Source organism: Stegodyphus dumicola, chromosome X1, assembly GCF_044657685.1.
Source record: "Stegodyphus dumicola isolate Sdum_Otavi_A_Nest chromosome X1, ASM4465768v1".
Taxonomy (NCBI): Eukaryota; Metazoa; Arthropoda; class Arachnida; order Araneae; family Eresidae; genus Stegodyphus; species Stegodyphus dumicola.
In genome coordinates, this window is record NC_140780.1 from 124,076,462 (window position 1) to 124,103,907 (window position 27,446).

At 32.8% G+C, this 27,446-nt stretch overlaps 1 protein-coding gene across 1 annotated transcript; it reads right to left on the reverse strand.

The window, feature by feature from the left end:
- Nucleotides 1-2,172: 2,172 nt before the first annotated feature.
- On the reverse strand, nucleotides 2,173-27,446 carry LOC118180075 (U-scoloptoxin(11)-Ssd2a-like). Its single transcript, XM_085808185.1, has 4 exons — nucleotides 27,387-27,446; nucleotides 25,052-25,210; nucleotides 6,139-6,357; nucleotides 2,173-2,664 (listed from the first exon to the last, which is right to left on the reverse strand). The coding sequence occupies exons 1-4, from the start codon at nucleotides 27,444-27,446 to the stop codon at nucleotides 2,482-2,484; spliced, it is 621 nt and encodes a 206-aa protein (XP_085664311.1). The 3' UTR covers nucleotides 2,173-2,481.

Genomic DNA, 27,446 nt, shown 5'->3' on the forward strand with positions numbered 1-27,446 from the left:
TTTTTTCGACGGTAATTTTGAATGCGATGTTTAATCATTTTTCGCAAAGTATGTGAAGATTATCCTCTAATGGGAGGAATGATATTGTTGAGAATCTTTTACAGTAAACTGAATGTTATTTAAGTTACACATGGAAAAAATCCTGAAAACGCTTATCCAGCCAGCCAGGCCCCGGAAATCGAATCTTAGTCTACGTACCAGTATGTAGCAGTATTACTCGCCCGCACGTGTGCAAGACGGAAACTTGAAGCACACAGCTTAACACGAAAACTATACAACCCAGTTAGTTAGAAGAACTCCCTTTTCCCCTTGTTGCCGACAGGTTTTTTTTTAAGTTAATCATTAGTTCTAGTGTTAATCATGAATAAGAAAATAGTGAACAAAATGCAAGAAACTGAAAATATCACAAATAAATGTGTAATTCATTAACAACATTTTACTCAAAATTATTATTTTATATTACTGCGCTAGAGTAATAATCCTTTTCTCTACCTTTGATTTGTTATTAACTGAAAATATAGGGACAACGAATTGTTATAACTAAAAACACAGGGTCTGGACAATGAGACTGAAATATTTGGCAAATACAGTTCCACAAATTTTAAGCCATAGTACGAAGTTCCGATAAGAAGCTCCAAATTACTTTGAATTTCGTCACTAGCAGTAGAGTATGAATTTTTAGCTGTATTACAGGCACTCAAAAATCAAGAATAATATAACATAAATGGAGAAAAAAGTCAAATGGTCTTTTCTGGATAGGTCTGGTAGTCTGGTCTTAGTAGTGTATTGCTTCCAACACGGCTGATAGTTTTAATTGCTTTAATTTATTGATAATTATTGTATTCATGTTTACGTCTGAATATACAGAAAAGAAAGTTAACTTCGTTGAGGCGGAGTAATTGCTAAGCTAAAAAGTTATCTGAAAAGGATGTTAGAGTATAAAAAGAACTGCAGTCAAAAAATATATAACGAGGTATATTCAAATTACAGTAAACTTCGGAACCATACGAGTTTACACATTTCTACAAAAGCGGCCTAGCAGAAGCGTTACGTGGTTACTATTCAAAAGTCAGATGCTGTATCAAATCCATTGCTTAACAGCTCCCCGCTAAATGCTAATTTCAATAGAGTCAGGAGCTCAGAACATGAGCAGTACATAATCCAAAATGCTCATTGTTTAGTGATGAGTTCGCTGTCACCTTCTTTCCCCCTTTTCAGAATTTAAGTGCAGACACCTTCTTCAAACATGCATGATAAAGACTGGCTTGATCCTAGAATGAAAGATGGAGATGGATAGATGAAGATTTGAGCCGAAATCTAGTGGAATCTTTAGGGACAGAGATAGTTCTGGGGGGTCTCATCATATAAAGGTCTATAGTTGAGCAAAGTCTATTCAGTCATTCAAGCTTTCCTGATGGACGTCCATATATCAGGATATCAATACACCAGTTTACACCACAAGACTGACAGGATGGTTTTGAAGAATATGAAAATGATCTTGAAAACCTTTTACATTCTGAAATATTGTATGGAATGTGGAAGATTATACAAGTCACTATTGAATTAACACCACTCTGATCTCGACACCATTCAGCTTTTCTGGGGTCTACTAGAGAACAGAGCTGGGAAGCGTTTTTCTCATCCACTATCATGAAGTGAAGTAACCATTGTACTGATTTAAAAAGTTCTGGTTTGGCTTTTTTGATTAGGACCAAACGCTTGAGGAATACCAGCCTAAGAAAAGGGATTATTTCATGGAAGGCTTTCTAAGGTAAACTGGCTTGTATCCACATTATACATGGGAACCACGAAAATCAGCCATGTAGCCATCCTGTTCGCGGTTACTCGAACCTCGGACCGAATTACCAGTATTCAGCGACTTTACTACTCAGCCGCTGTTGTGCTCAGAAAAGATTTTTAGCGGTCATTTCCAAGAAGAATTGATAACTTAGTGGCCTTCAGAAGAAAACCTACAGCATATTTTGAAGTATTACACTTTAGCTGGAAGTGTTTCAATATCATTATTCAACTCCTGTACCTTTTAGTGAAGTTGATTTGAATATTTCTAGCGAAATGATATTTAAAAAAAAACTAGTATATATATATAAACTAGTATATAAACTAGTACTAACTAGTATTAAACTAGTAAACCTTTATTCTAAACTTATCTAATTTAGACAGATATATTTAACCAATTTTTATTGGTTATTTCCTTCTGACATTCTAGTTAAATACTTTTCCCTTTGCATATGCATTTGTATTTAATTTCAATTGCAAAAGGATAAATAGAAACACTTTTCTTGAATTACGTCCTGTGTATTTTCAAAGTCTCTTCTGGTCTAAAGCTTGCATTTTTCACACCTGAATGTTATTTTTTTAGTTTTCAGTACTAGGCCAAAGTACACGATTCAGTTCCACCTTATACGGAAACATATGAGAGAATATCCTCAGGGATTTTGAGATTCCTGATATCAATGACCATCAGATGCAAGACATTGTATAATACGATCCCTTCTCCAATCGAATTCTTTCTTTTGCTTGTTCGATAGAAGTTGGACAAAAGAAACCATCTGGACATGTGCAGTGTGTCATGACAAAGGAGGTATGATCTATTACATTCTGTGTAACAGCAGCGCAGATACTGTCCAAATCACATGTTGGTGGCTGAAAAGGAAATTATTTTTATGTTAACAACTTAGAAACCTGTATTCTATCAAAATATGAGATAAACTTCTTCTTTTTTTTTTTTTTTTTTTTTTTTAAGAATGCATTTCATTTTTACTTTTCTAATACAAACGTCATATGTACAATTTCAGCTATGAGTGCACTCACTACTTAAAAACATTTATTTTTGTTTTCAGTTACAGAACTAACATATTAACGAAAAGAATATCACACGAAACGAACGAAAAGAATATCACATGAAACGAACGAAAAGAATATCATAAACTCATAAAATAATTTAATTTTTCAATGTAAACTTTGGAAAATAGTATCCTTACTCATAAACAGCTGTAATAATTTACTATTGAACAGAGTGAATCTGCGCATTTAATTTGGTACACATTAGTGCTTTCCTTTTTCTAGATAAAATGACAAGCACTAAATCTCAAGTTAAACTATTAACTATGATCATTCCGCTGGGAAAGTAACATTAAGGGCATTGCTAATCATCTACAAATAATCACTTTATAACACAATGTGGGTTTTTCTTTTAATTTTATTTACATTTACTTTTATTTTGAAAGCAACCTTTCTTACATCTCTTATTTTCAACCCAAGCTTTCTTGTCAGAGTCAGAATTTAGTTTCGCACATTATGCAAACTAGGACAGAAAGCTACTCTTTAAACTGGTACTTAGTGAATCAGACAGAGCTTTAAGCCTTTCGACCACGTTCTTTAGCTGCTACTTAAGCTTGCTATTTTACGGTCATATGATAATTGCCGGTTAGTCTACTTTCGGTGGTATAGCGAAGAGTCAACTACGTGTTTAAATATCTCTGTGCTGCTTCGACTGATTATTCAACTTAAAATTAGTTTTAATTTTACATTTTCGATTTTGGAAAGCCGTGAAAGCACCATGAGTGCCATTTGTACACATTTTATTTTTGAGCTGAATAAAAGGGTCTTTTCACCCTTCTTACGTCTTTTTACTGAAAAAGTTGAATTTAGTGAATTGTCGCTTCACAGTTCAAGTTAAGATCTAGCCTTCCAAGTAACTTTAAATTAACTGGAATCTAACCCCTAAACTGTTAAAAATTTCTTGTTGTTAGCGCGAAACCTTACTAAACTACATCCTTTCTCTCTTTAAGCGTAAATGTTGTGACATTTCTCTTATGTTTGAGCAAAATGAGTGTCTTTCAGATAAGGACCATGGACACTTCGAGTAATTAATTAGTTAGTTAACCAACAACCCCAAAAATTATAATAAATAAACAAACAAATAAATTAAAAATTAAATATAATTAAGATAAAACTTTTAAGATTACAAGCATGGAAAGATTTTATTCAAAATCCTTGAATTACCGTCATGTTCAATGAATGAGTAAATTAGACTGAAGGAAGGCTCAAGCATTTTTGGATATCTTTTAGCTATTCAAATCAACTGAAACAAATTTTTAATGTATATTAGAAGCAAAGAAAAAAATCGTTTCTTTTCAGTTGAACAACTCAGTGCTTCTGTATTTTCTAAAGCTGGGTACTGAATAAAATATATAGGCACTAAAAGACAAAGAAGTACCATGTAAGGAAAACAAATTTTATCGACTGAACTGCCTTCAAATTTTTTTTTTCCTGACGCACAGTTTCTTCATCTGACATTTTACTTTAATGTAACTTATACATTTTTAACTTTACCAGTAAACCATTGCATCATTGCATTAGTTATTATTAGCCCAAAGGGCTACTAATTTCATTTTGGCATTTTGCGTTGATTCACTATCAATGTCGGTTTACTTTTCAAATTTTTGCCACCAAATATTAGAGCCCTGCTTTATATTTAAAGAAATTAAATAATGAAGAACCTGCATAAATGTATGTATGTTTCTCGCATTGTGATAAAACAACGGTACCTAGAGCCATCAAATTTTGAATAACGTAAACCATCACCGAATATGGGCATCTGAAAGACCTAATTTGAAATTCGTTTTTTCGATTTCATATTTTGTAACATTTTAACGTATTTTGGATTAACAAACCCAACGATTTCAAAGCGAGCAATGGAACACTGTATGAAAAAAAAAAAAACATTTTTATCTCCAGCGCCCGAGACTGTGTATCGGAAATTCTAAAGATATGCTCATTTTAAAATTATTTTGCGATATTGCTGTTGAACTGAATTTTATGGTTTAAGTGCGAAGAACCCGATATTTAATAAAGGTAACACACAAAACGTTAAAAAACTCCTCTTTGGGCGTAATATATATATATATATATATATATGCTTTCAATCTTTGTTTTTTGTGTTAAATAGGATGTAAATTATTTTTGGGGTTTACATAGATGTAATAAAGGAAGTAAATGTAGAACCTTTATATAATAAAATCAAGAACTTTAGGACCTTAGATTGAAAATTTAGTTTTTCAAAATATAATTTCCTCACTAAAAATATCATATTTCCTTGGAAAGGGAAAAGAATTATTGTAAAATGGAAAATATTTATTAAGTAAACAAATTGCTATTAAGATTAAGCAATTTAAATAAAAGTAAAAGTAATTTTTCTTAATTTTTTAAATAAAGAAAGAATTTTAAAACATTTGGGGCATTTATGTTTCATAGTTCATAGCTTAATAATTTAAAACATTAAAGAAGAATGACTAAGGAGTTCTGAAAATGCACTTCGTTCATCTTGACTGTTTGTCCCCCCCCCCAGAAAAAAAAACTAACCAAAAGTTGTTTTTTTTAATTAAAACCAAAGTGACTCCTCCCCCCCAAAAAAAAACTAACAGTTAAAATTATGCTTTCACACACAAAAAAATTATTGTATTTTTCTTTTTCCAGTTTTAGTTTCCCACACGCTTCCGAGACATTTCAAAATTTCGACAAACTAAGCAGAAATAGTCAAGCTTTCAGTACTACATCAGAAAATTAAAACTAGTACCTGTCTTATATCACTCTGATTGGTACGTACAGAATGACGCAATATAATTTAATTTGAATAAAACTCAGCACTGTGCTTTTGCATTTGTCCTTCCTTTTCGTGAGTTGAAAAGTTCTGTTTATTTCTGCAAGTTTGTTAATTTGAATTTCAATTTAACGTTTTCATTTACCTTTGTAATATTCTAAAGATTATACAAATAGCATATGATCTCAAAAAATAATGAAATTTACAATTGTTCTCCTTTCTTTTAGAAAATACAAAGTGTGCTTTCACTTTTGTCACTGTACGTTACGACAGCATTTGTGAGAAATAGACAATTCCTTACATAATAAACGAAATAAACATACACAGACTGTAAAAAAAATATTCATCCATTGTATATTACTCATTCATCCAATATCCATTATATTTGTAACCAAAAGCAGCTTAGACAAAGACTTCTTCATTCCAGAATATCTGAGTTAAGTCACTGTAGTCATAAAGCCGTAATGCATGAAAAATGCATTACAGCTAAAGCAATAAAAATAAATTCAACTTACGGGCTTGCATATGTAGCTTGTAGCGATTATAGCTATTCCATTGTCCATTTGGTGAAAATGGCTATCATTCTTTAACAGTAATTGGCTGCTTGGACAAATGCAATGAATAAACCCGCTGTTCACTAATATTTCCTCCGTTAATAACGACATTTCCAAGTAGGTAACATAAGCTGCAATCCAAGATCTGCACACAGGAAGAGGACGTACAGGCTCACAGAACTACTGAAATAGAGTAACCTTTAAACATACATCCATACATATGCAGATAAGCAATGTGTTCCAGTGAAAAGGTTCATGGCTTTGTCTTCAAGCTGCCTTGCTGAGGCCTATGCTTCTTTAGTTTAGCGTAGTTTGGCTACTGCTGAACAAAAATTCTTGTAGTAGCTGTAGCTATGAGGGAACAGAGAGCTAATTTTATATTTATTTTTAAATTGAAAAAAATTTGTATTGAAACTTTTGAAATGAATCTAATTGTTTTTATCATTGCAACAATGTTATATAAGAGCATGTTAACAACGTTATCATTTCAATAGATTTGCAAGATTTCGGAATTTCTAAAGTTAATGTTCATTGTATTTTAACGAAAGATTTACCAAGGCACAGGTTCTTTTTCTCAGTAACGGGCGAGTGATCAAAACGATGCCGCAGAGAAACATTGCAGAGACATGCAAAGAAACGCAACTACAGAGCCAGAATTTCTGACAAACATATTGCTCTCAATATGAACGATTAATTAAGCATCAGAATGTGCAATCCAGATCGTTAACTGAAGGAAAGCCAAAGAAATTGTGAATACAAAAGAGCCAAATCGAAACATTGTTCATATTTTCTTGTCTCTCTATTTCAATTCCAAAAACATCGTTCGCCGCGAAAACTACGAACGTCAAGACGTAAACACTAAATACTATTTTAGTGTCTTGAATCTTCCTGGAAACATTCTCCGAATGTGACTGGAAACTTGTAAGTAAGTTTCTTGGTCGTTGTTGTGTGATTACGTGCCGGCTGGCAGCAACAAGTTTGCACGCGATTTTTTGGCCAAAAGAAGTATACCAGTGCTTAAACATTCTCTCTATTTTCTTCATTCCACTGACGTTTGCTTACTTGTGAAATTAAAAATGGCCTTTAAAGGAGTTCGATTCCGGATAACGTAGGAGACTATTTTAGGCCCTATTCCAAACATTTTCAGAGATGCATTGAATCACAAAGAATCTAATTTGAATGACCAATGATAAAAAAAGCATACTTCTGTTTTATTAAATATCAGCCATCTTTTCATTGGAGCACATTGTATAAACATAGATGAGCATTTTTGCAGTGCACATATCTTGTATGGGGTTTGGAGTGATAATAATATAACATCAATAATTTACAATTATTTTAATATCTTCCCTAAAATTTTATAAAATGATATCTGGTTTTATATACTGATTACGTAAGACTTTATTTAAAAAACTGATCATTATTTGCAGTTCTGTGTATTCATGGGCATAAAAAAAGAAAGAAAGTTAATTGCTTATAATTTTAGATGGTAGCTCATAAAAACTAATGCCTTCATACGTTTATTGAAAATTTTAAAATAATTTAAAATATTTGAAAGTTAATAAATTTATATGTGTGTAATAAATACATTTACGCGTATCATTTGCAGTCGGAAGACTTGTTATATTTGCTAATGATTTAAAACTAGTTATCGTTACAAATTTTCATACAGTTATAATATTTATAATTGTAAAAAAAAATATATTTATTTTATTAATTTACAAAATTTTACCTATACTTTCAAATGCACTAACTCTTTAAAATTTTAGGCATAAAGTGCAACAAAAGTGTTACTTTTAAATTTAAAAAATGCATACACATAACAGAAGTATTACTTTTAATTTCAAAACCGTTCAACTTCCATGTCACTACCCCTAATCGTAATTTGGGTAGGGGGACGACTGCCATGCACGCCTTTAGGCTCTTATTCGAATTCTGAATAAGGTATTCGCGGTTTTGTTTGTAATAATTTTGCTGCATGGAGGCACCTATAAATCTCTGGATCGGAAATCCTCTTGAGAGACTGATCGTAGAAGAAGAGGAGTATGAGGCTCTCGGATTCTATCTCCTAGGGGATTTTGAACAAAATTGAGAGGAACCCCGGTAAAATAGCCCTCGAGGCCTTTTTCGAATAAAGTAATCTAGTCCTTATTGTTGAGCATACCATATCAGCAGGTAAGCATATGTTAAAATAGATCCAATGATTTCATACATTATCACTAAATCAAGTGCTATTTTTCACATTGCTCAATTTTTTTTTATACTACGTTGTTCTGTTAGTGTTACCTGCAATTTTTGATACGGGTATAACATACTCAGTCTTCACTTTTGGAGTCTGCTAGTACCACATTCGCTTTCCGTTCATCATAGATTTTTTCAACATTTTGCAACGCAGAATTACACTTGAAAATCGAAATTTGCGAAACCTGTAAAAAATTATTTTTTAGAGCACTAAGGCGCTAATCCGCTATTTCGGAAACTTCGAATTCGTCAACTAATTCTTATGCACCATCCTGTTAATTGCTTGAAAGAGTATACCCCGCATTGTGAAAACAGAATTTAGTTAGCTATTTATAACATCACAACTAATTTCTGTGAACAAGCTCCGTGCTTAGCAGAATATTAACATTAGCTTTTATTTCCAGAACATTCCATTGTCGTCAAATCATCAATAACTTTACATTAAGCGTTTGCAGCACAGAATTTCAAAATATTTAATGACACTTAGATCCAAAGCATGGGTCTGGGTCAATGAGAAAAAAAAATTGTTTACTTTCTTTCATCGCTCCTTTAAACGTTTTCAGCGTTTCTTTACACAGGAAAATATATACCTGTCTGTAGACCTTGTAAAACAGTAAATGAGTGTTATATTTTTTTGAAACAATATGTGAAATTTTCTCTTGAATGTGGTGAAAGCTTTTCAGAGCTAACGGCATTAGCATTTAAAAGAATGCTAATGCCAGTAGCTTTGAAAAGTTCTGAAAAGCCATGGTTTCGATTCTTGCCTCTGTGACACGTTTCTTTTCGAGGAAAACAGAGGGTGAAGACATATCAAAAACAGATCGCCAATGCAGCATGATTCTTTGTATTACATTCCGGAAGATCCATTCTGGTTGCGCAGTCAACTGTTGCAACGGGCTTGCTTTCCTACGTAACAGTTTTGTAGGAAACGTTATGGCTGTATCTAAATCCATCAATTTTTGCAAAATATTAACTGGTGGACAAAATTAAGAAATGAAACTCTTTTTCCCAATATATCTCGAGAAATACCAGATAGAAATAAATGAAATTAGGTATGGATGTAGTTTATTGGATGACAATTATGTGTACAAAACAACAACAAAAATGACATTCATTAACATGTGTTCTGGCCAAGAGTCCAATGTGGTCCAAATTTGAGTTTGAAAGATAGCAGTGAAAATGTGCCTGGTATGGTGTGTGGTCGCCTCTGATAGACAGACAGCATGCACAACCAGTAGCCATGTTGTTAATTAGAGAGTTCAAGAATCCCTGTGGAAGTTGCACCCACTCCTCCATTAGAGCAATTTTTAACTCCTGAATGGTTCTGGTTAGGGGTTGGCATATTTCAATAGCCCTCCCAAGAGCATCCTAAGCATTTTCAATGGGATTAAGGTCAGGAGATTTGAGTGGCTAATCCATATGGTTAGTAACTTCGCTTTCCAGATAGTCATTAACCAGTGTTAAATTGCTTAAGTTCACGCCGGGAAATAATGTTATGAATCTTACTTCACGGCACCAATGTTATATAGAAGAAAGTTTCGACACCAAGGTTAAATAGTTTTACTTCTAGGTACCATGTTATATCTGAAATTCCTATATTGTTAAATGTTAAATATGAAACTACTTGCCGTAAAAGGCAGTAATCGTATAGTGAAACGTGTACAGCATTTTTGCGTTGTGAAAAAAATGCATTCCGGGACCGCGCCGTGAGAGGATCGAAAACATAAAACATATACAAGATATAAAGGAAAAGTTCATATTAAATATATAAAGAAAACATACTGTAAGAGGTTCCAGATTAAATATCAGTTTGTTCAATTACAACACAATAAGAAAAATCTTAACCTCATCTGAGAGTCTGTTCATTTAAATTCATAAAATAACTTAAGGTTTGTCTGGTGATTTAAAAGAAAGGAAAGGGAAACAATTTAAGGCCTGAGAGTTAAATTTTAGATTTGACGTTGTTTTTTTTCTGCTAAGGACGTTTTTGAAAAGCTTGCCTAAAGTTCAAACACACCAAAAAAAATAAAACTTATCTTGAAGGGACATCTTGAAGCGGAGGACTCTTATCTTATCCCGCGTTGATGTCGGCCGGGCTCATCTTGACACTGGTTCTAAAAATGTGGACCCACTTCACTACTGTAGAACAGAAACAGGAGCACTGCTGCCCAGGACGGCTATCCGCTTGGTCCTGAAAGTCCTATGTCAACACGCAGGTAACTCGTTCAAATTTCGCCGGTCAGAAACGTTGTTGCTAGGAAATTACGGCTCGCCTGTTCTTACTCATCCCAAGAGCAAGCTTCACGGGTAACGTCCCAAGTAAGTTCCAGAGTAACATCCACAAGTCCAGCCAACCAGTAAGTGCGCGAGTCCAAAAGTAAGTGTGTAAGAGAGTCTCGCCTCTTAACCAAAACGCGGCCGGGGAGCATATTTGCCGCTCCCCGCCGGAAAACACCTCTCGGAGTCACTTACATTTTGTCCAGCAAGCCCAAAAATCAGCGAGTCAGTCCGAGAGTCAGCCCAAAGTAAGTGTGTATCCAACTCGAATTTCCTTCGTCTCCTTCCCAAAACGGGCTCCTACTATGGCTTCACTTATCGCCCCCTTAATTATGGCAAAATCTTCGTTTTCAACTCCAGAATGCGGAAAAAAGGGTGATCGCGCATGCGCGCCCTTCTTCACTTAGCCAACAACCGGACCCTCAATCGCCAAAAACCTGAATGACTTACATTGAAAGACAAGTAGCAACCTTTGACCTTTCCGTCACGTACTTTCCTCTCTTAAGGTCAACTAACAATGAAAATTCTTTCTCGAACATTCTAAAGCGCGCGAAATCATGACTTGGCGAAAATTGCCTCCCTTTCCCTGCTTTTTCACAATGAATCAAAGTTTGTACAAGATTTACAAATAGAGGAAAATAAATAATACTCTTTTAAACTAAATAATATTTCCAGAAGCATCTGTTTTTCCCCAAAATTAAAGCCTTAAATTAAATAATTCAGAATCAAAATAAAATTTAAATTTCCATAAATCATAAAATCATTCACCTAATTTTTATAACGCTATCCGGTAATTTCTCTACATAACACCAGGTGGGCCTTGTGCAATCGCGCATTGTAGTCCATAAAAGTGAACTCAAGGCCAACAGCATCCCTGAAAAGTCTCACATAGGGCTCTAGGATCTCCCTCCTCTGGGCATTTACAGAACCAGTGTCAAATACATGGAACGGTGTGTGGGTACTTTACATGATCCCTTCCCAGACCGTCACTAGTCTACCACCATATTGGTCCCTTTCCATGATGTTGTTGGAATGGTATCGGGCCCCAGCTTCCTTCCATTACAATAATCACCGAGAATCAGGTTGTACACTGAATTTGGACTCTTCCATGAAGCGAATATTAGCCCATTGAAGCTGTGTCTAGTGTTGGTAGTAGATAGAAAATGGGGGTTCTGCGACAGGTGGATCAGTGGATCAGGGGGCGTGGTCAATGACATCACAGAGGGCGGGGCCAAAGGCAACGTCATCACACTAGGAGGCGTGGTTTCGAGTGGAGTTGAGGTGTTCGTAGACTGCTGGTTGAGTTGTAGACCTCCTGCTTTTCATTTAAAGTTAGTTTTTTTATATTGGCAACGGGAAATATTTTCTGCATCTTAATTTTGATGATATAGCGATGCTGCCCTCTCTTGACGAAAAAGTGAATTATATGTTTTACAAATATATTTTTTAAGTCTGGTGTTAAAATTAATCAATGCGCGACTCTGAAAACAATGTAAAAGAAACAAATATGAAAAAAGACTTTCCTTTAATGAAACTACAAGATAATTTTTTTTTTATTACTCAATTTTATTCTGATACTTTTATCCTTTCTAGTTTTAAATGAAACTTTAACTTATTTCTTAGGTTTTCTGTTCATAATAACATATTCATTTACTGTCATATTTTTTTAATACTTAACACGTTTCTAATTTGTAATATTTATTTAATTTCCACATACTATTTTTTTTCATACCTTTCATAAATTTCAGCATACCCTGATTTTTAACTTATATGTTATATTTCACAAACGTTCCCGCACATGCTCTTTATTTGTTACATTACTTAATTTTAGATGCAATTTAACACTTTTTTAACGTTATAATGTTCAATATATTCTGAATTTTAACTTCATTTACTTTTTTTAAACCACTCTAGTATTCTATACACACTTTAACTTAGTGGTATGAAATTGTATTTAAAAAGAAACGTTTATTTTTCGTGATCTTAGTTCTTTTACTAAATTTTCTACAGAATTTCTAATTTCTTTCACGTGTTTAACAATACCTTCCTTACATTACCGAATATTTTTAAAAAAAACTTAAGTCTATAACTGTTAATTGCTTTTCTTACGTTCATGATTTCCCTTCTGTGTTTATATTTCTTAATTCTAGCTTAACTTATTTATTATAATGTTTTTATTTCTGTCTCATCACTCGTAATTCCAACATTTTATCCCTTTTTATTCATTTTAACGATATGGATTGTTTTCATTTACTCCATATTCAAATATTTCCTTACAATTTTTATAATACTTGTGTTATTCCTCGATCATAATAGATCATCTACAGGTTTTACTCAGAAATTTCCATTCACAACTTTACAGTTTAATACCATTTATATCTAAATGTATTTCTTTCTCATATAGTTTTATGGTCTTCAAAGTTTCTAACATCATATTTAGTTTTAAATCCCGATTACCTTTAAGTGTGTTGATAATTTTCAATTCTAATTTTACAACCACGTTCAGTGTTTCATCCACACATACCAAAATATCTCTTACATTTCCTGATATTTAGTCTATGTCATATTTCAGTACTTCAAATGAATTTACACTGCTCACACTATTATTTTTTCATGTTTTAGAGACACTAACTATACTAATTTTACTATTTTTCCTGCACTAATTGCATCTATGTCAGCACTCATGCTAAACTAGCAATTGTTTTGCATCACATGCATAAAGAAATTCTTAAAACCAACTTTTTCAATATCGTACTCAAATTACTGTTTTCCAGATGGGAATTACCAGTATTCTTTGGTTTTACTCTGTTACATCTTTTTAAATTTTAACATCTTACTTTTAATTCTAACATACATCTTTTAAACAGTTTTTTCTTTTAATGATAGCCTTACCTTATTTGTTCAAATTAATTCTTTCATTCACCTTCTTCACTACCTTTCAGTACCTTCATAATTCACTATGCAAACGCAATGTCTTTCACTGACATTCTGTTTAATAATACCACAAGTTTCCTTAATTGACAAAAAGCGAATTATTTCTCATTTCAAAATAGAACTACTATATTTTTGCACAAACATTACCTTTATCCATTCAAGCCACCCCTTAACCTGTAACTGACGTAGCGATAGGAAAGGAGATTCTTATCATATGCTCTTTCGACATTTGAGGTTTCTAGAACTTCTTTGACAAGTATATCAATACCATCAGAAAATATACTTAACACTTTTACCCAGTTTAAAGGCAACATACTGTTATAAGAATGGTTTTAGTTAAATTTATAACACAAATAAACGCATTTTGTGCTAAATAGGCATAAACATTTAGATTCAGAATATTTCTTTTTAATCCGATGTAAGGCTTGAATTTCATTCATGATACGGATTGTCTCTTGATTTTCTTTTTGTTTACCTTACACTAATAGAAAATTTTTATTTTACAAGTTCAGCTTTTAATGAAATAGAAATAAAAACTACGATACACCTGCTGTTTTTAAGAAAAGGAACTTTGATATATTTCTGGAAATGTAAATGCTTATAGAGTTTTCTTTCAATAACGTTGATTTTCATTACTTTACTAACTTCAATAATTCTCTTATTAGCTAATATGAATGAAAGAAGATTGTCAAAAATGTGACACAGTATAATTCTTACGAACATATGTACCTTTACCAGCATACAGATATTACCGATTGAAATGAAGAAAGATACAGATATTTTACTCCAACCTACATTAAATTAAAAAAAAATATTTAAACTTTCATACATTCCAAAGAATAAACAAAAACTCAATAGATATTGTCATGTTTGTATATATGAGATAAAAGTTTTATGAATGGTATCTAAAGTAATGCTTAGAACTTCATAAAAGCGAACATTCACTATGTTAATACACATATCATCAGTTATTTACATTAATCAATGTAATATTAATCATTACATGTACTATATGCATATATATTTAAAGTTTAATTGTCTTACAATTGAATAATTAACTATTCAGAGAAAGAGGTTCATATCTTACACTATTTAATTCACATGGAACAAATTTTTCCATCAACCACATTGAACCACGTTTATTAAATTCGCCAAAGCTCTTTTATTTCTGCATTTTCACACTCACGACACATTTTTAAATGTAACTATTGATTACCATTTCAAACACCGATATCATAACTCAGTGTAAAACTACATCATAACTCATTTTTCCCCTACTAACTACAATTTTATATATTCAAGAAGTACATCTAAGACATGATCATTTTCTATGTTCTAGCAAATCGATTCAATTGCGAACATACTATTAAGACTTGCGATTTTAGAAGACTTGCATGTATTAACGATGTCAACGTTTCTTCGTTTTTGTAAGATTCGTATCAAACCATGTCGCATTCGAATGTGGTGTAAGAGATCACTTTTTCTTTTAAACACTTGTAAACAATGGATGCAATTTATAAGAAGAGAAGTATCATGCTGTTTCAAAACATCATCATCAGCATATTTCTGTTTCTTTTGACACCAGCAAAATTAAAAAAAAAAAAAAAAGGTTCGTGAGATTTTCTTCAAATTCTGTTTTACTTGAAAAAAATGTCCGAACATTCAATACGATGTAAAGATTCATGTTGTTTTAAATTCTTATGCTCACTAAATATTTTTTATCACGATTTACTCTTAAAAGTAACTTTATAAGTTTTCATATCCTTTTTACATGAAAAGAACTTGTGATTATTCACTACAAAATTCTAAGACGAGAAGCTTCGCGACTTTTCAAACTACAAACTTAAATTTCTTAGGACATACACTACATCTGATGTTTCTTTCATGAGATTTCAAATATCTCTTCAGATTACTCGTATTCAAGAAACCTTACAAATATATCACATAAGTTCAGCGAATAATCGCTTCATAAACTATTAAATTTTCAACACGAGTGAATCACTTGAAGCATATACTGCACTGTAAACATACAATACTTAAAAAAATTGTTATAAAAAATAAAAATACATTCATTTCACCAAGAAGCTTTTCTATTTAAATACATTTATTTATTTCCAAAGAACAAGTTTCTGTATTATACATAAAATATACTTAGAATTTTCTTTCATTAGTTAATATCAAATTAACAACAATATCCATTTACTGATATTTGATATACATGTTTGCTTTAAAATTAAAACTAAAATTTCAATATATTTCTATTAAAAAAAACATAATGAAAAAAAAATACTCATAACATCAACCAAAGACAGAAATTTAAATAGAATAGCTGTACTTATATTGGTGCATTTTTATAATCTTCATAACATTTCGATTCAAAAAACCTATTACAAAATAAATGAAACATTTTTTTCTGCCTTAAAGAATCTCTTATATTTTTAAAATTAATACATAAAAATATATCTTCACCAATATATTTAATTCTGTCCTCAACACTTATTATAATGCAATCATGTCTTGTTTGTGAAGGACGATTTACAATGCAACCTTCGCATTTATATAGCTTTTTTATCACTGAATTTAATTCAGTTTTGATAGAGTTTATGAGTTCTTTAAAAAGTTCGTCATCATTACTTACCATATCCGAACAATTGTTTTTACATTTGATTTGCAACGGTAAAATAATTTCAAAAATACTTTTATATAAAGTATTAGATACATCAGGAATAATTTCTTTCAATTTTTTAAAAATATCACAGTTTACTTTTAGGTATGTAGGTTTTAGTTTAAAAGAATTTTCATCTTGTTTAAAAACTTGTTGAAAAATACACTCACCTTCTTTGTTGAAAACTACCAACTCATTACTGCAAATGATGCTGGCACTCATATAGACAAGATTAAATTCATATATTTTTGAGGAAAATTCTTGCCATGTTGCAGGAGTTATAAGAACACCGCGTGTAGTAGGGTATAATATTTTATTTTGTTCCACACATTCACGTAGATGAACGTTCATTCTGTTTTCAAACTGATTTATGGACACAAAATATCCCCAACCAAGAGTCCACTGTGCAATCAACTTCGAACTTTCTTTTTCTGTTCTCGATTATTCGGCATGAAGATATTTTCAGGAACAGACTTCATATAGTGGGCAAACCAGTCATCCTCTGGAAGTTCATCGTCATTATCTTCCAAGCGTCGTTTTTTAATTTTCGAAATTTTTATGTTTCGGAATGTGATACTAATTCTAGGATCTTTAACGTCAGATTGAGAGGGTATTCCGTGCATCCAAAATTGATTCGTTGGGTGTTTCATTACAAGGAGAGTTCCATGAGTTAAGTCCACGCTTCGAGAAGTGAAATTTCGCCTGGTAAATACCATTTGACGTTTTGCACCTAAACTGATGATAGGTATATCACTTTCAGGTTCGAGACAAGTTTCATTGTCTTTATGCGTTGAAATTTTCGCCACTCCGTCAGGATAATAGTTCAATAAAGCAAAATTATATTTTTTGCCAGTTATCGTTTCAACATAATCTTTTACATTTAGAAGAGTTTGAGTCCATGGTTCTGCACAAATGCTCGTTCCAGAGAATTCGTAACTAAGTCCTTCATCACCAAAACCGAGTACTTTTCTTCGTGGAACATACTGATTCCCATTAATTTCAAAACTAATATTTTTAAAATCATAATTTGATAGTTCATCTAGCAAAATATCAGCTTCATTTCGTGAATAAAATTCTTCGTATAATTCCACATTTAACTCTGTATCACATATATTCCTCATATTCGCTTTTGAATCTAACGACAATTCTGAATGATATAGAAATACGTAGCATTCTTAAATAGCAAAAATTATCTAGAACATACATTAACGAAATGATTTCATCAACACTTTTCGTAATACATTCTTGTCATGTCTTGTTTGTGAAGCCAGTCTTTCCGGCGTCATATGTGTAAAAATAATCATGATAGGATAGTGGGAAAGAGTTATAGTGTCCTAATGTTGTTATTCTGAACCTCGATATTACATATATGCATAAGGAGAATCTTAAAAGCATCATCCACTTATCATGATAGAGTAATGGAAAATTTCTAAAACTCTGATAATCATACGCGAAAGAATGTATTATCTTAAGGTTGTTGTTGCTATTCCAAGTTTGACAGTACATACAGAAGTGAAGGAAGACCCTTGATGAGTGCTGCACGTAATCATGATAACGTGAAGTCTACAGCGCTTATCAAGGATCTTCCTTCACTTCTGTATGTACTGTCAAATTTGGAATAGCAACAACAACCTTAAGATAATACATTCTTTCGCGTATGATTATCAGAGTTTTAGAAATTTTCCATTACTCTATCATGATAAGTGGATGAATTAACAGAAAAGCAATTAACAGTTATAGACTTAAGTTTTTTTTAAAAATATTCGGTAATGTAAGGAAGATATTGTTAAACACGTGAAAGAAATTAGAAATTCTGTAGAAAATTTAGTAAAAGAACTAAGATCACGAAAAATAAACGTTTCTTTTTAAATACAATTTCATACCACTAAGTTAAAGTGTGTATAGAATACTAGAGTGGTTTAAAAAAAGTAAATGAAGTTAAAATTCAGAATATATTGAACATTATAACGTTAAAAAAGTGTTAAATTGCATCTAAAATTAAGTAATGTAACAAATAAAGAGCATGTGCGGGAACGTTTGTGAAATATAACATATAAGTTAAAAATCAGGGTATGCTGAAATTTATGAAAGGTATGAAAAAAAATAGTATGTGGAAATTAAATAAATATTACAAATTAGAAACGTGTTAAGTATTAAAAAAATATGACAGTAAATGAATATGTTATTATGAACAGAAAACCTAAGAAATAAGTTAAAGTTTCATTTAAAACTAGAAAGGATAAAAGTATCAGAATAAAATTGAGTAATAAAAAAAAATTATCTTGTAGTTTCATTAAAGGAAAGTCTTTTTTCATATTTGTTTCTTTTACATTGTTTTCAGAGTCGCGCATTGATTAATTTTAACACCAGACTTAAAAAATATATTTGTAAAACATATAATTCACTTTTTCGTCAAGAGAGGGCAGCATCGCTATATCATCAAAATTAAGATGCAGAAAATATTTCCCGTTGCCAATATAAAAAAACTAACTTTAAATGAAAAGCAGGAGGTCTACAACTCAACCAGCAGTCTACGAACACCTCAACTCCACTCAAAACCACGCCTCCTAGTGTGATGACGTTGCCTTTGGCCCCGCCCTCTGTGATGTCATTGACCACGCCCCCTGATCCACTGATCCACCTGTCGCAGAACCCCCATTTTCTATCTACTGTTGGTGTTATATGCACCATTGTAAACGCCCTCTTTTGTTGGAAAGAGTGAGTGGGATGAAAATAGCTGGCTTTCTGGCACACAGTCCTGTCCCTTGAAACCTTTTGGTAACTGTCCTCCTTGAAACTGATGTTTCTGTGGCAGTAGCGAGGTGAAGAGATAGTTGCGGTTGTGTGGCTGTAGACATCCTCTGGCGCTTGGCTGAAAGATCCAAATGCCGGTCGTCATTCTTTATTGTGGCTCGCCGAGACCTTTTCATGGTCTTCTGGACACTGTCCCGCTGTTTATAAACTGATTCTACAAATTAGAGATGACTTGGTGTCATATGCAGTTCTCTTGCAACCTAAGCTTATGACTGCCCTGCCTCAAGCCGACCCACGATTTTCCATCTCATAACTTCTTCTAAATGATGATGTGTAATCATTTTATCCAAAAAAACAGCACAAAAAAACAAGATTATTCAAGAACGACAACAAAAATCACTATCATGTTGCAGAACGGAATGAGCTGAGCAGCTCGAAAGAGGACTTATATACCTCCTGCTGGCGTAGCAAGGCCTATCCACTATCTATGGCAAACAACTATCCACGTTTTGTGTGGTATGTTAGGAGAAATGTGGGAAACTTTTTCCATCTCTTAATTTTGCCCACCAGTGTATGTCACCATAAGTCGGAAATCGTTTGCGTCAATAAAAAAAAATAAATTGAGGATATAGTTAAATAGAGAACGGGTTGTATTTTCTATTTATACATTTCAGGAAACAAAACAAACTTTACTGCAATTCAGATATTGTGCACCAAAGACATCCAGCAGTAAGGAGAAACCTGCTTGCCAAAGGTTACATAATGCAATAGCTGACACTTTTCAGAAAATCGAGCGGCATCCTGTATATGCATCATTGCTAACGCTAATAGCTGTTTGTACAATGTAGGTACAGAAAGCACTTATCAAATATGAAAAAGATCAAAGACTGAAATCTCGGGAAATTCATCGAAGAATTTTTCATTAATATGGCATTACTTTTATACAAAGAAGGAAATATGACTTGATAGCAGCTTTTAAAAGTGATATCTATCTCCGCTGAGCAACATTTCGGTCACCTTAGAACGACCCCTACTCTATGAGATTTCATTACTGAGGAGAACTGGTATATTTCTTTGGAAATTTTTTTTAAGTGATTGATTGTTAATATTGGATCTGCCTAAAGAATCGTGACAAATGTTCTCAAATATAATAAATTGGTATGCATGATGGGTCACAAATTGCTGTGTATCGAGCAAAGGATGATATGTTTTCAGACTTTTATAGCCCTTTATATAACGCTGAAGAAAATCATAGGTATTATCTTCATAGAGGACAAAACTGTAGTGAATTAGTTTGAGACCAAATGCAAGAAAAGTCTCAGAAGGGCGATACACTTTTTCCACCAAGAAGAATTTTAAATAAATGTTCTCTACTACTAAACTCAAGTTAATTCTTTTTAGAACATTAATGGACCAATTCTGGAGTATTACTAAGAAGAATAAAATGGTGCATAACGCCTGACACAGAGTTGTGTTAGAAGAGGAGCTGAATCTAACAATATGCATCTGATATGAAAAGGCATTTTGTAGCCACTGCTATAAATGTTGCCTTCATTCATAGAACTGTGATCTGAATTCTTGTGGCGTTATTTCCACAACCCATTGTACATCTTGCGAATTTTGGTTTTAGACTTAAACGCATCTGTAATCAGTATAATTTTACTCAACGAGGTTCTGTACCTTTAGTATCACATAAATCGAGTGTGGTATAATTAAGCTGCGATGAGCAAGCATAAGATTAAGATACCAGTGTTAGTAATGAAATATTGTTTTTTTCTTATAATTAGCATGCTTGTCGTGTTCCTTGTGTGTGTTATTGGGTTACTTATATTTCAACTATTTGCACCGTTGTAAAATTTCAATGTAATTATACTGATTCAGAAGTCAAACAACAAAAATCAGCGTTAATTTACAAAATTTTCACAGGACTAGTTTCGATGGTTTTACCGAACCATCATCTTCAGCTGCAAAACCGCAAATGAACAAGATAGGAAATAATGTTTAGATAAGATAAGAAAGCCTGGACAAGAATAAGCAAGTGGCGCCATCTATTGGCGAAACCAGAACTAAAACATAATTTCTCTAAAAGCCGAAGGCAAATTTGGATTGGAATTAGGATCGTTAACTAGAACAGAAAGATTTTTATGAATGTAAAATGCCTCTAGAAAATCCAGTTCTCCAATGGAAGATGTTTTTTGAATAATTTTGGCAGCAGAAAAATTGAAAGTGTGATTTTCGGACCAATAATGTTGAGCAACAGAAGACTTCTGTGTTTCCTTTTTTCTAACATATGCCTCATGTTCTTTGACGCGAAATTTTAAGGCTCTCTTAGTTTGGCCAATGTAAATTAAACCGCACTGGCAAGGAATCCTATAAATACCCCAGGAATTCATATCCGGAATGGGGTCCTTGAGTATAGAAGTTGGAATTTTATTGATGGGAGAGTAAACAACCCGAAAGTTAAATTTCTGCAAAATATGTGCAACTTTATAGCTAATTGATGGAAAGAATGGAATGACAACAGAATTTTTATAATCTCCTAAAATAAGAGTGTGGCTTTTAGTGTGTTGAGATGAGAATTTTTTAACTGCTTGATTAATAATGTTGGGTGAAAAGCCCCTGTCAATAGCTATTGCTTTTAAATAATTTAGTTCTTCATCAAGGGCTAGTTTGGAGGAGCAAACTTGAAGAGCACGGAAAACATAGGAATAAAATGAAGCTAACTTTTGTTTAGTCGGATGACATGATTTAAAGTGTGGTGGAAGGCAAACCGATGAAGGTTTACGGTAAACTGTAGTACTGAAGTTGGATGTGTTACGTGTGACCAGAATGTCGAGAAACGGAAGAGAATTGCAAGTCTCAAGTTCAAAAGTGAACTGAATAGCAGGATCAATAGAATTCATTGTTGAAAGAACTCTATTTAAATCATCTTTATTACCTTCAAACAGGGTAAAAGTATCGTCTACGTAGCGGAACCATGCCGGGAAGTTTAAAGTTTCAAACAATTTTGATTCATAATAATGCATGTAGATATCAGCCAGGATGGGACTGAGGGGGCTTCCCATGGCTAATCCCTCAGTTTGCTTGTAATATTTATTTTGGAAAACAAAATGTGTTTGTTTCAAACAGAGTTGAGTGAGAGAAATTAGCTCATCAATTTCCATTAGCCATGGGAAGCCATTCCATTAGCCATGGATTAGCCATGGGAAGCCCCCTCAGTCCCATCCTGGCTGATATCTACATGCATTATTATGAATCAAAATTGTTTGAAACTTTAAACTTCCCGGCATGGTTCCGCTACGTAGACGATACTTTTACCCTGTTTGAAGGTAATAAAGATGATTTAAATAGAGTTCTTTCAACAATGAATTCTATTGATCCTGCTATTCAGTTCACTTTTGAACTTGAGACTTGCAATTCTCTTCCGTTTCTCGACATTCTGGTCACACGTAACACATCCAACTTCAGTACTACAGTTTACCGTAAACCTTCATCGGTTTGCCTTCCACCACACTTTAAATCATGTCATCCGACTAAACAAAAGTTAGCTTCATTTTATTCCTATGTTTTCCGTGCTCTTCAAGTTTGCTCCTCCAAACTAGCCCTTGATGAAGAACTAAATTATTTAAAAGCAATAGCTATTGACAGGGGCTTTTCACCCAACATTATTAATCAAGCAGTTAAAAAATTCTCATCTCAACACACTAAAAGCCACACTCTTATTTTAGGAGATTATAAAAATTCTGTTGTCATTCCATTCTTTCCATCAATTAGCTATAAAGTTGCACATATTTTGCAGAAATTTAACTTTCGGGTTGTTTACTCTCCCATCAATAAAATTCCAACTTCTATACTCAAGGACCCCATTCCGGATATGAATTCCTGGGGTATTTATAGGATTCCTTGCCAGTGCGGTTTAATTTACATTGGCCAAACTAAGAGAGCCTTAAAATTTCGCGTCAAAGAACATGAGGCATATGTTAGAAAAAAGGAAACACAGAAGTCTTCTGTTGCTCAACATTGTTGGTCCGAAAATCACACTTTCAATTTTTCTGCTGCTAAAATAATTCAAAAAACATCTTCCATTGAAGAACTGGATTTTCTAGAGGCATTTCACATTCATAAAAATCTTTCTGTTCTAGTTAACGATCCTAATTCCAATCCAAATTTGCCTTCGGCTTTTAGAGAAATTATGTTTTAGTTCTGGTTTCGCCAACAGATGGCGCCACTTGCTTATTCTTGTCCAGGCTTTCTTATCTTATCTAAACATTATTTCCTATCTTGTTCATTTGCGGTTTTGCAGCTGAAGATGATGGTTCGGTAAAACCATCGAAACTAGTCCTGTGAAAATTTTGTAAATTAACGCTGATTTTTGTTGTTTGACTTCTGAATTAGTATTTATTCGGCGTGTTATTGTGTCGTAATTATACTGTTTTTTTATCTTTATAGAAAGACTCTTTATAGAATGTAAATTCTAAAATGCTAAGGACAACAATAGCACATATACGCCCATATAACATTTTAAAATTATTTATTATTTGTACCTATTATTGCATTATATAGTTCTCATTTTTAAATTTTCGGTTATGTTTTTGGGAGACCTCTGTTATTATCCTACTTTCCAAATAAAATTTTTCTAATATGGCTTAAGAAATGTCTACCGATATTAGAATAAAGAATATTAAGAATGCTAAAAAAACGTGAAAGTATCTGAAGGATAACGTGCGGCTTTTCCCATCCTTTTGGAAGTCAGTGTCTACAGAATAAATTTTTTCACATGGCTCTGGTAACCAGTACGGTTATTGATATATTATCTAAGATTACTTGCATATCTGTTTGGCACTGCAAATTCATTTTGTTGTGTAAGTTAGGCTTCAGTACTACACTTTCAATGTTTCTTGCTTCCGATGACATAGCTCACGCAATCTCAAGTACACAAAAACTGATTCCATTGGAAACTTTTGTACGTGCAATTTAGTTCCACATTTTCTGCTCATTAATGACCGAGAGTGCAAGACTGCTAAACACTGGGAGTTCGGACGTGGTGTAAGTACCGGGCACTGGAGTGGCTACTGGGGTGGTTTCGAGATTTGTTCACGTGTAATGTAAATACGAGCCAGATTTTCTAAGAAACTCCTCTACAAAGTCTCCTTTCTCTTCCGCAGGTATTCCTCGTTTTCTTTACTCTGTTTATCAACTAAACAAACAAATCAATTCTGCAGGCATTCAGCATCTTTTGCTGTAGCCAAATAATTATGTGATTCTTTTGTATCAGATTAATTATATTATCAAAAGAAATGTTATAAAAGTTATTTATCTCCAGACACAGGAATACTCTTTTTCACCATTAACGAAAATACACCGCTTCAAAAGTCTATAGTGAAATAATTATTCACTGATTTGTTCTAAAATTAACATAATATTTTACGCATAATATTTCTTATACTGGCGAACCGAAAGTAAGGCAAAAAATTGCATGGAAGCTAATTTACAGCAAGCAATTGCGGCAAACGAAGTTACGCACTGTGCTAAAGATTCACTTGATGAAATCTGACTGAAGCTATTTGAATTAGCTAGAGTCAACTTTGATAAGTATATCTTGGTAATTATTGCCATCTGTTGGCAAAATTTAAATGCTTACTAGATATATTGAAATTTTGTGATAAGATACTGTAAAATAATATTCAGGTAATATCTTACTTTTATCTGTCTTCAAAGTCTTAAGATAACAAGGTAAAATTTTAGCATTCCTTGGGACACTGTTTTTGCTCGAAATGGAGATCAGAAATGATCTGTTGCAATCTTCAAAATTATAAACATTGACTGATGTAACAAATTTATTTATTCCAAGCTAATAATGTACTTTTAATTGTGGCATTTCAAATAAAAATGGATATATTTATTACCTGATACTTTATTTAAGATTTAATTCAACTATCATAAAACTGATGTTGCGCACTCATAAGAATGATTTACATACACTGTCCGAAATAAATGCCTTACCTTATACTGATCATTTACATGTGTTACCGTACGTCTGTCACTGAAGTCCCATTCTAATGGACAGTCAACATTTTTCGTGCATCGGCAAAGTGGTTGGATGTTAATTGAATTTCCTGTTCTTTGAAGGTATCCACAAATGCTGTAAGGCTCACATTCTGGCTGTGAATAAATAAAGAAGTATGCAAGATAACGTAATATAAAATACTTTTCATTTTGATAATGCGTTACTACTCCTCTGTAATAAAAATAAATACATTTGTTATACACATTTACTGTCATATATATGCTATTTTTCTATAACAGTTGTTCTTATCTCAACGATATCGGAGAGTTGTATAAAAGGTTTATTTTACTTGTGTACTGATAGCACAAATTAACTAAAGTTAGGATATTCTCATGCAAATCTAGTATAATACAATAAGTGGGTAATAAAGTAATGGTTTGAAAACTACTTCTGTTTCTGTTAAAACTATAAATTACACTAACCGCAGCAGTAAATTTGCGCCCTATGCCTTGAGTGACTAATACAAACACGAAATAACTGCAAATTCTTGTATATTTGATTGAAAATCTGTTCAACGAATAAAATATTATAATTATATTAGTTTAAATATTATAATAATAATAATATAGTTTATAGTATAAATATTGTAATCATAATATATTTTATAGTATAAATATTATAATAATAATATAGTTTATAGTATAAATAATATAATATAGATTTATTATAATAATACAATTTAAATATTATAATAAGCATCTTAATATGCCTGAAAGCATTATTATTCTCAAAACTTGTGGACAATAAATTATACGCACATCCAGCAATATCTTCTCGTCTGTGTAAGCAAATCTTAATTACTTCTTACCAATAAGTTCTTCTTTGGTAGAGGATATTCAACTAGATGTAGTTTAAATTGTGTACCTTTTATGTATTGTTATGAGCTCGAAAGTTTTAAAGAGAAATAGGACTATAACTGCAAATACTTGAGAGGATCCTGCCGAAATCATAAAAAGGAACAGATATCTGAAATATCATTTGGGATTAGAATTTGATCGAGTGTCAATAGAATTTTATCAGATAAAATCTCTCAGGTACTGTAAGGAAGCTGGTTAAAGCTGAATATAAAACTACTGCGGGCCTTCAAAGATTATTGCCAGGGAAATCATAATTTTGCTTCGCCATGTCACAAGTTATCGACCTGTTATCCTAATGGATACAACAAAAATGCGAAGCAATTGCATATATCGCCATTTATCTCCGCCAATTGTTTGTAACAGGTTAATGGCTAATGGTCATCTTCTAATACAAGAATAACTTAAGTTAATCTCAGTAAGAAAAACAGCGTTTTGTACGGAACAAAATTCATTCGCCCTAAATGGAAACTAATTGACAGTGGGCAATTTGGTCACCCTTCCAACTTCTGTAGAGTAATATCCGTACTTCATTGCTCAAATGAAAAAAATATCTATATAACAAGACGTTAAGTTATCATGCAATGGACAAGGATGGAAATGTTTCGTTTTTTCTGGTACTGGCGGCAGATTTTTTTTTGATGAGATCACGCCATCAATGGATATAGATGCCAGGGAATTTTGCTTCGTCGTCTCAGCTTTGTACACAGGATTCCAAAAGATCTTCCAAAACAGTTGTGAATTATACCATCACTTCGGTTCTTCAAAACAGTTTGTGTTTTGCAAATCGGGTCCTAAAGTCCCAGATCTCATGTTTATTGGAAATATATCGGTGGCCCTCATCAAAGTGGTGCAAAACCTCGGCCACGTAGGGAAGACCATTTGACGAAATCAAAAAAACTTAGGGTAGCATTTTAAAGAATTGCGTTCTTTGCTTATGTGAAATAAAAGTCCAAGTGAGTTGCCGGTACGTATTCTGCAAACGAAAACCTGTGAAATGATGAATAGAAATATAAAAGAAGGTTTGATGTGTGTAAATTTATTGCCTTCTGCTTTGAGAGAAGTAATTCTTTAATATGTGTTTAAATCCGCTATAAATATACATAATGGATTTCAAAACCAAATTTTAACTTCCATGTTCTTTTAGAAATTTATGTATATTGGTCAGTAAATGGTGAATACATGAAAATCAAATTAATTGTAAAACTGCTGCTTAATAATTTTGCTGTTTTTTCTCACATAATGCGTCATAGAAATCATAACATCGAGATCACAACATTCCTTACAGATAACTCAAAGTGATACCATTTAAGTCAGACTTGATTAATGTGTCTGACATGTTATTAGAGTAATGTTCTACCAAACATGTTATTAGAGTAATGTTCTACCAAACATGTTATTAGAGGAATGTTCTCACCTCCATTTTTGTGGTATGGTCATAAGATCTTCCATAGCCTGCACTGAAGAACATCACCAT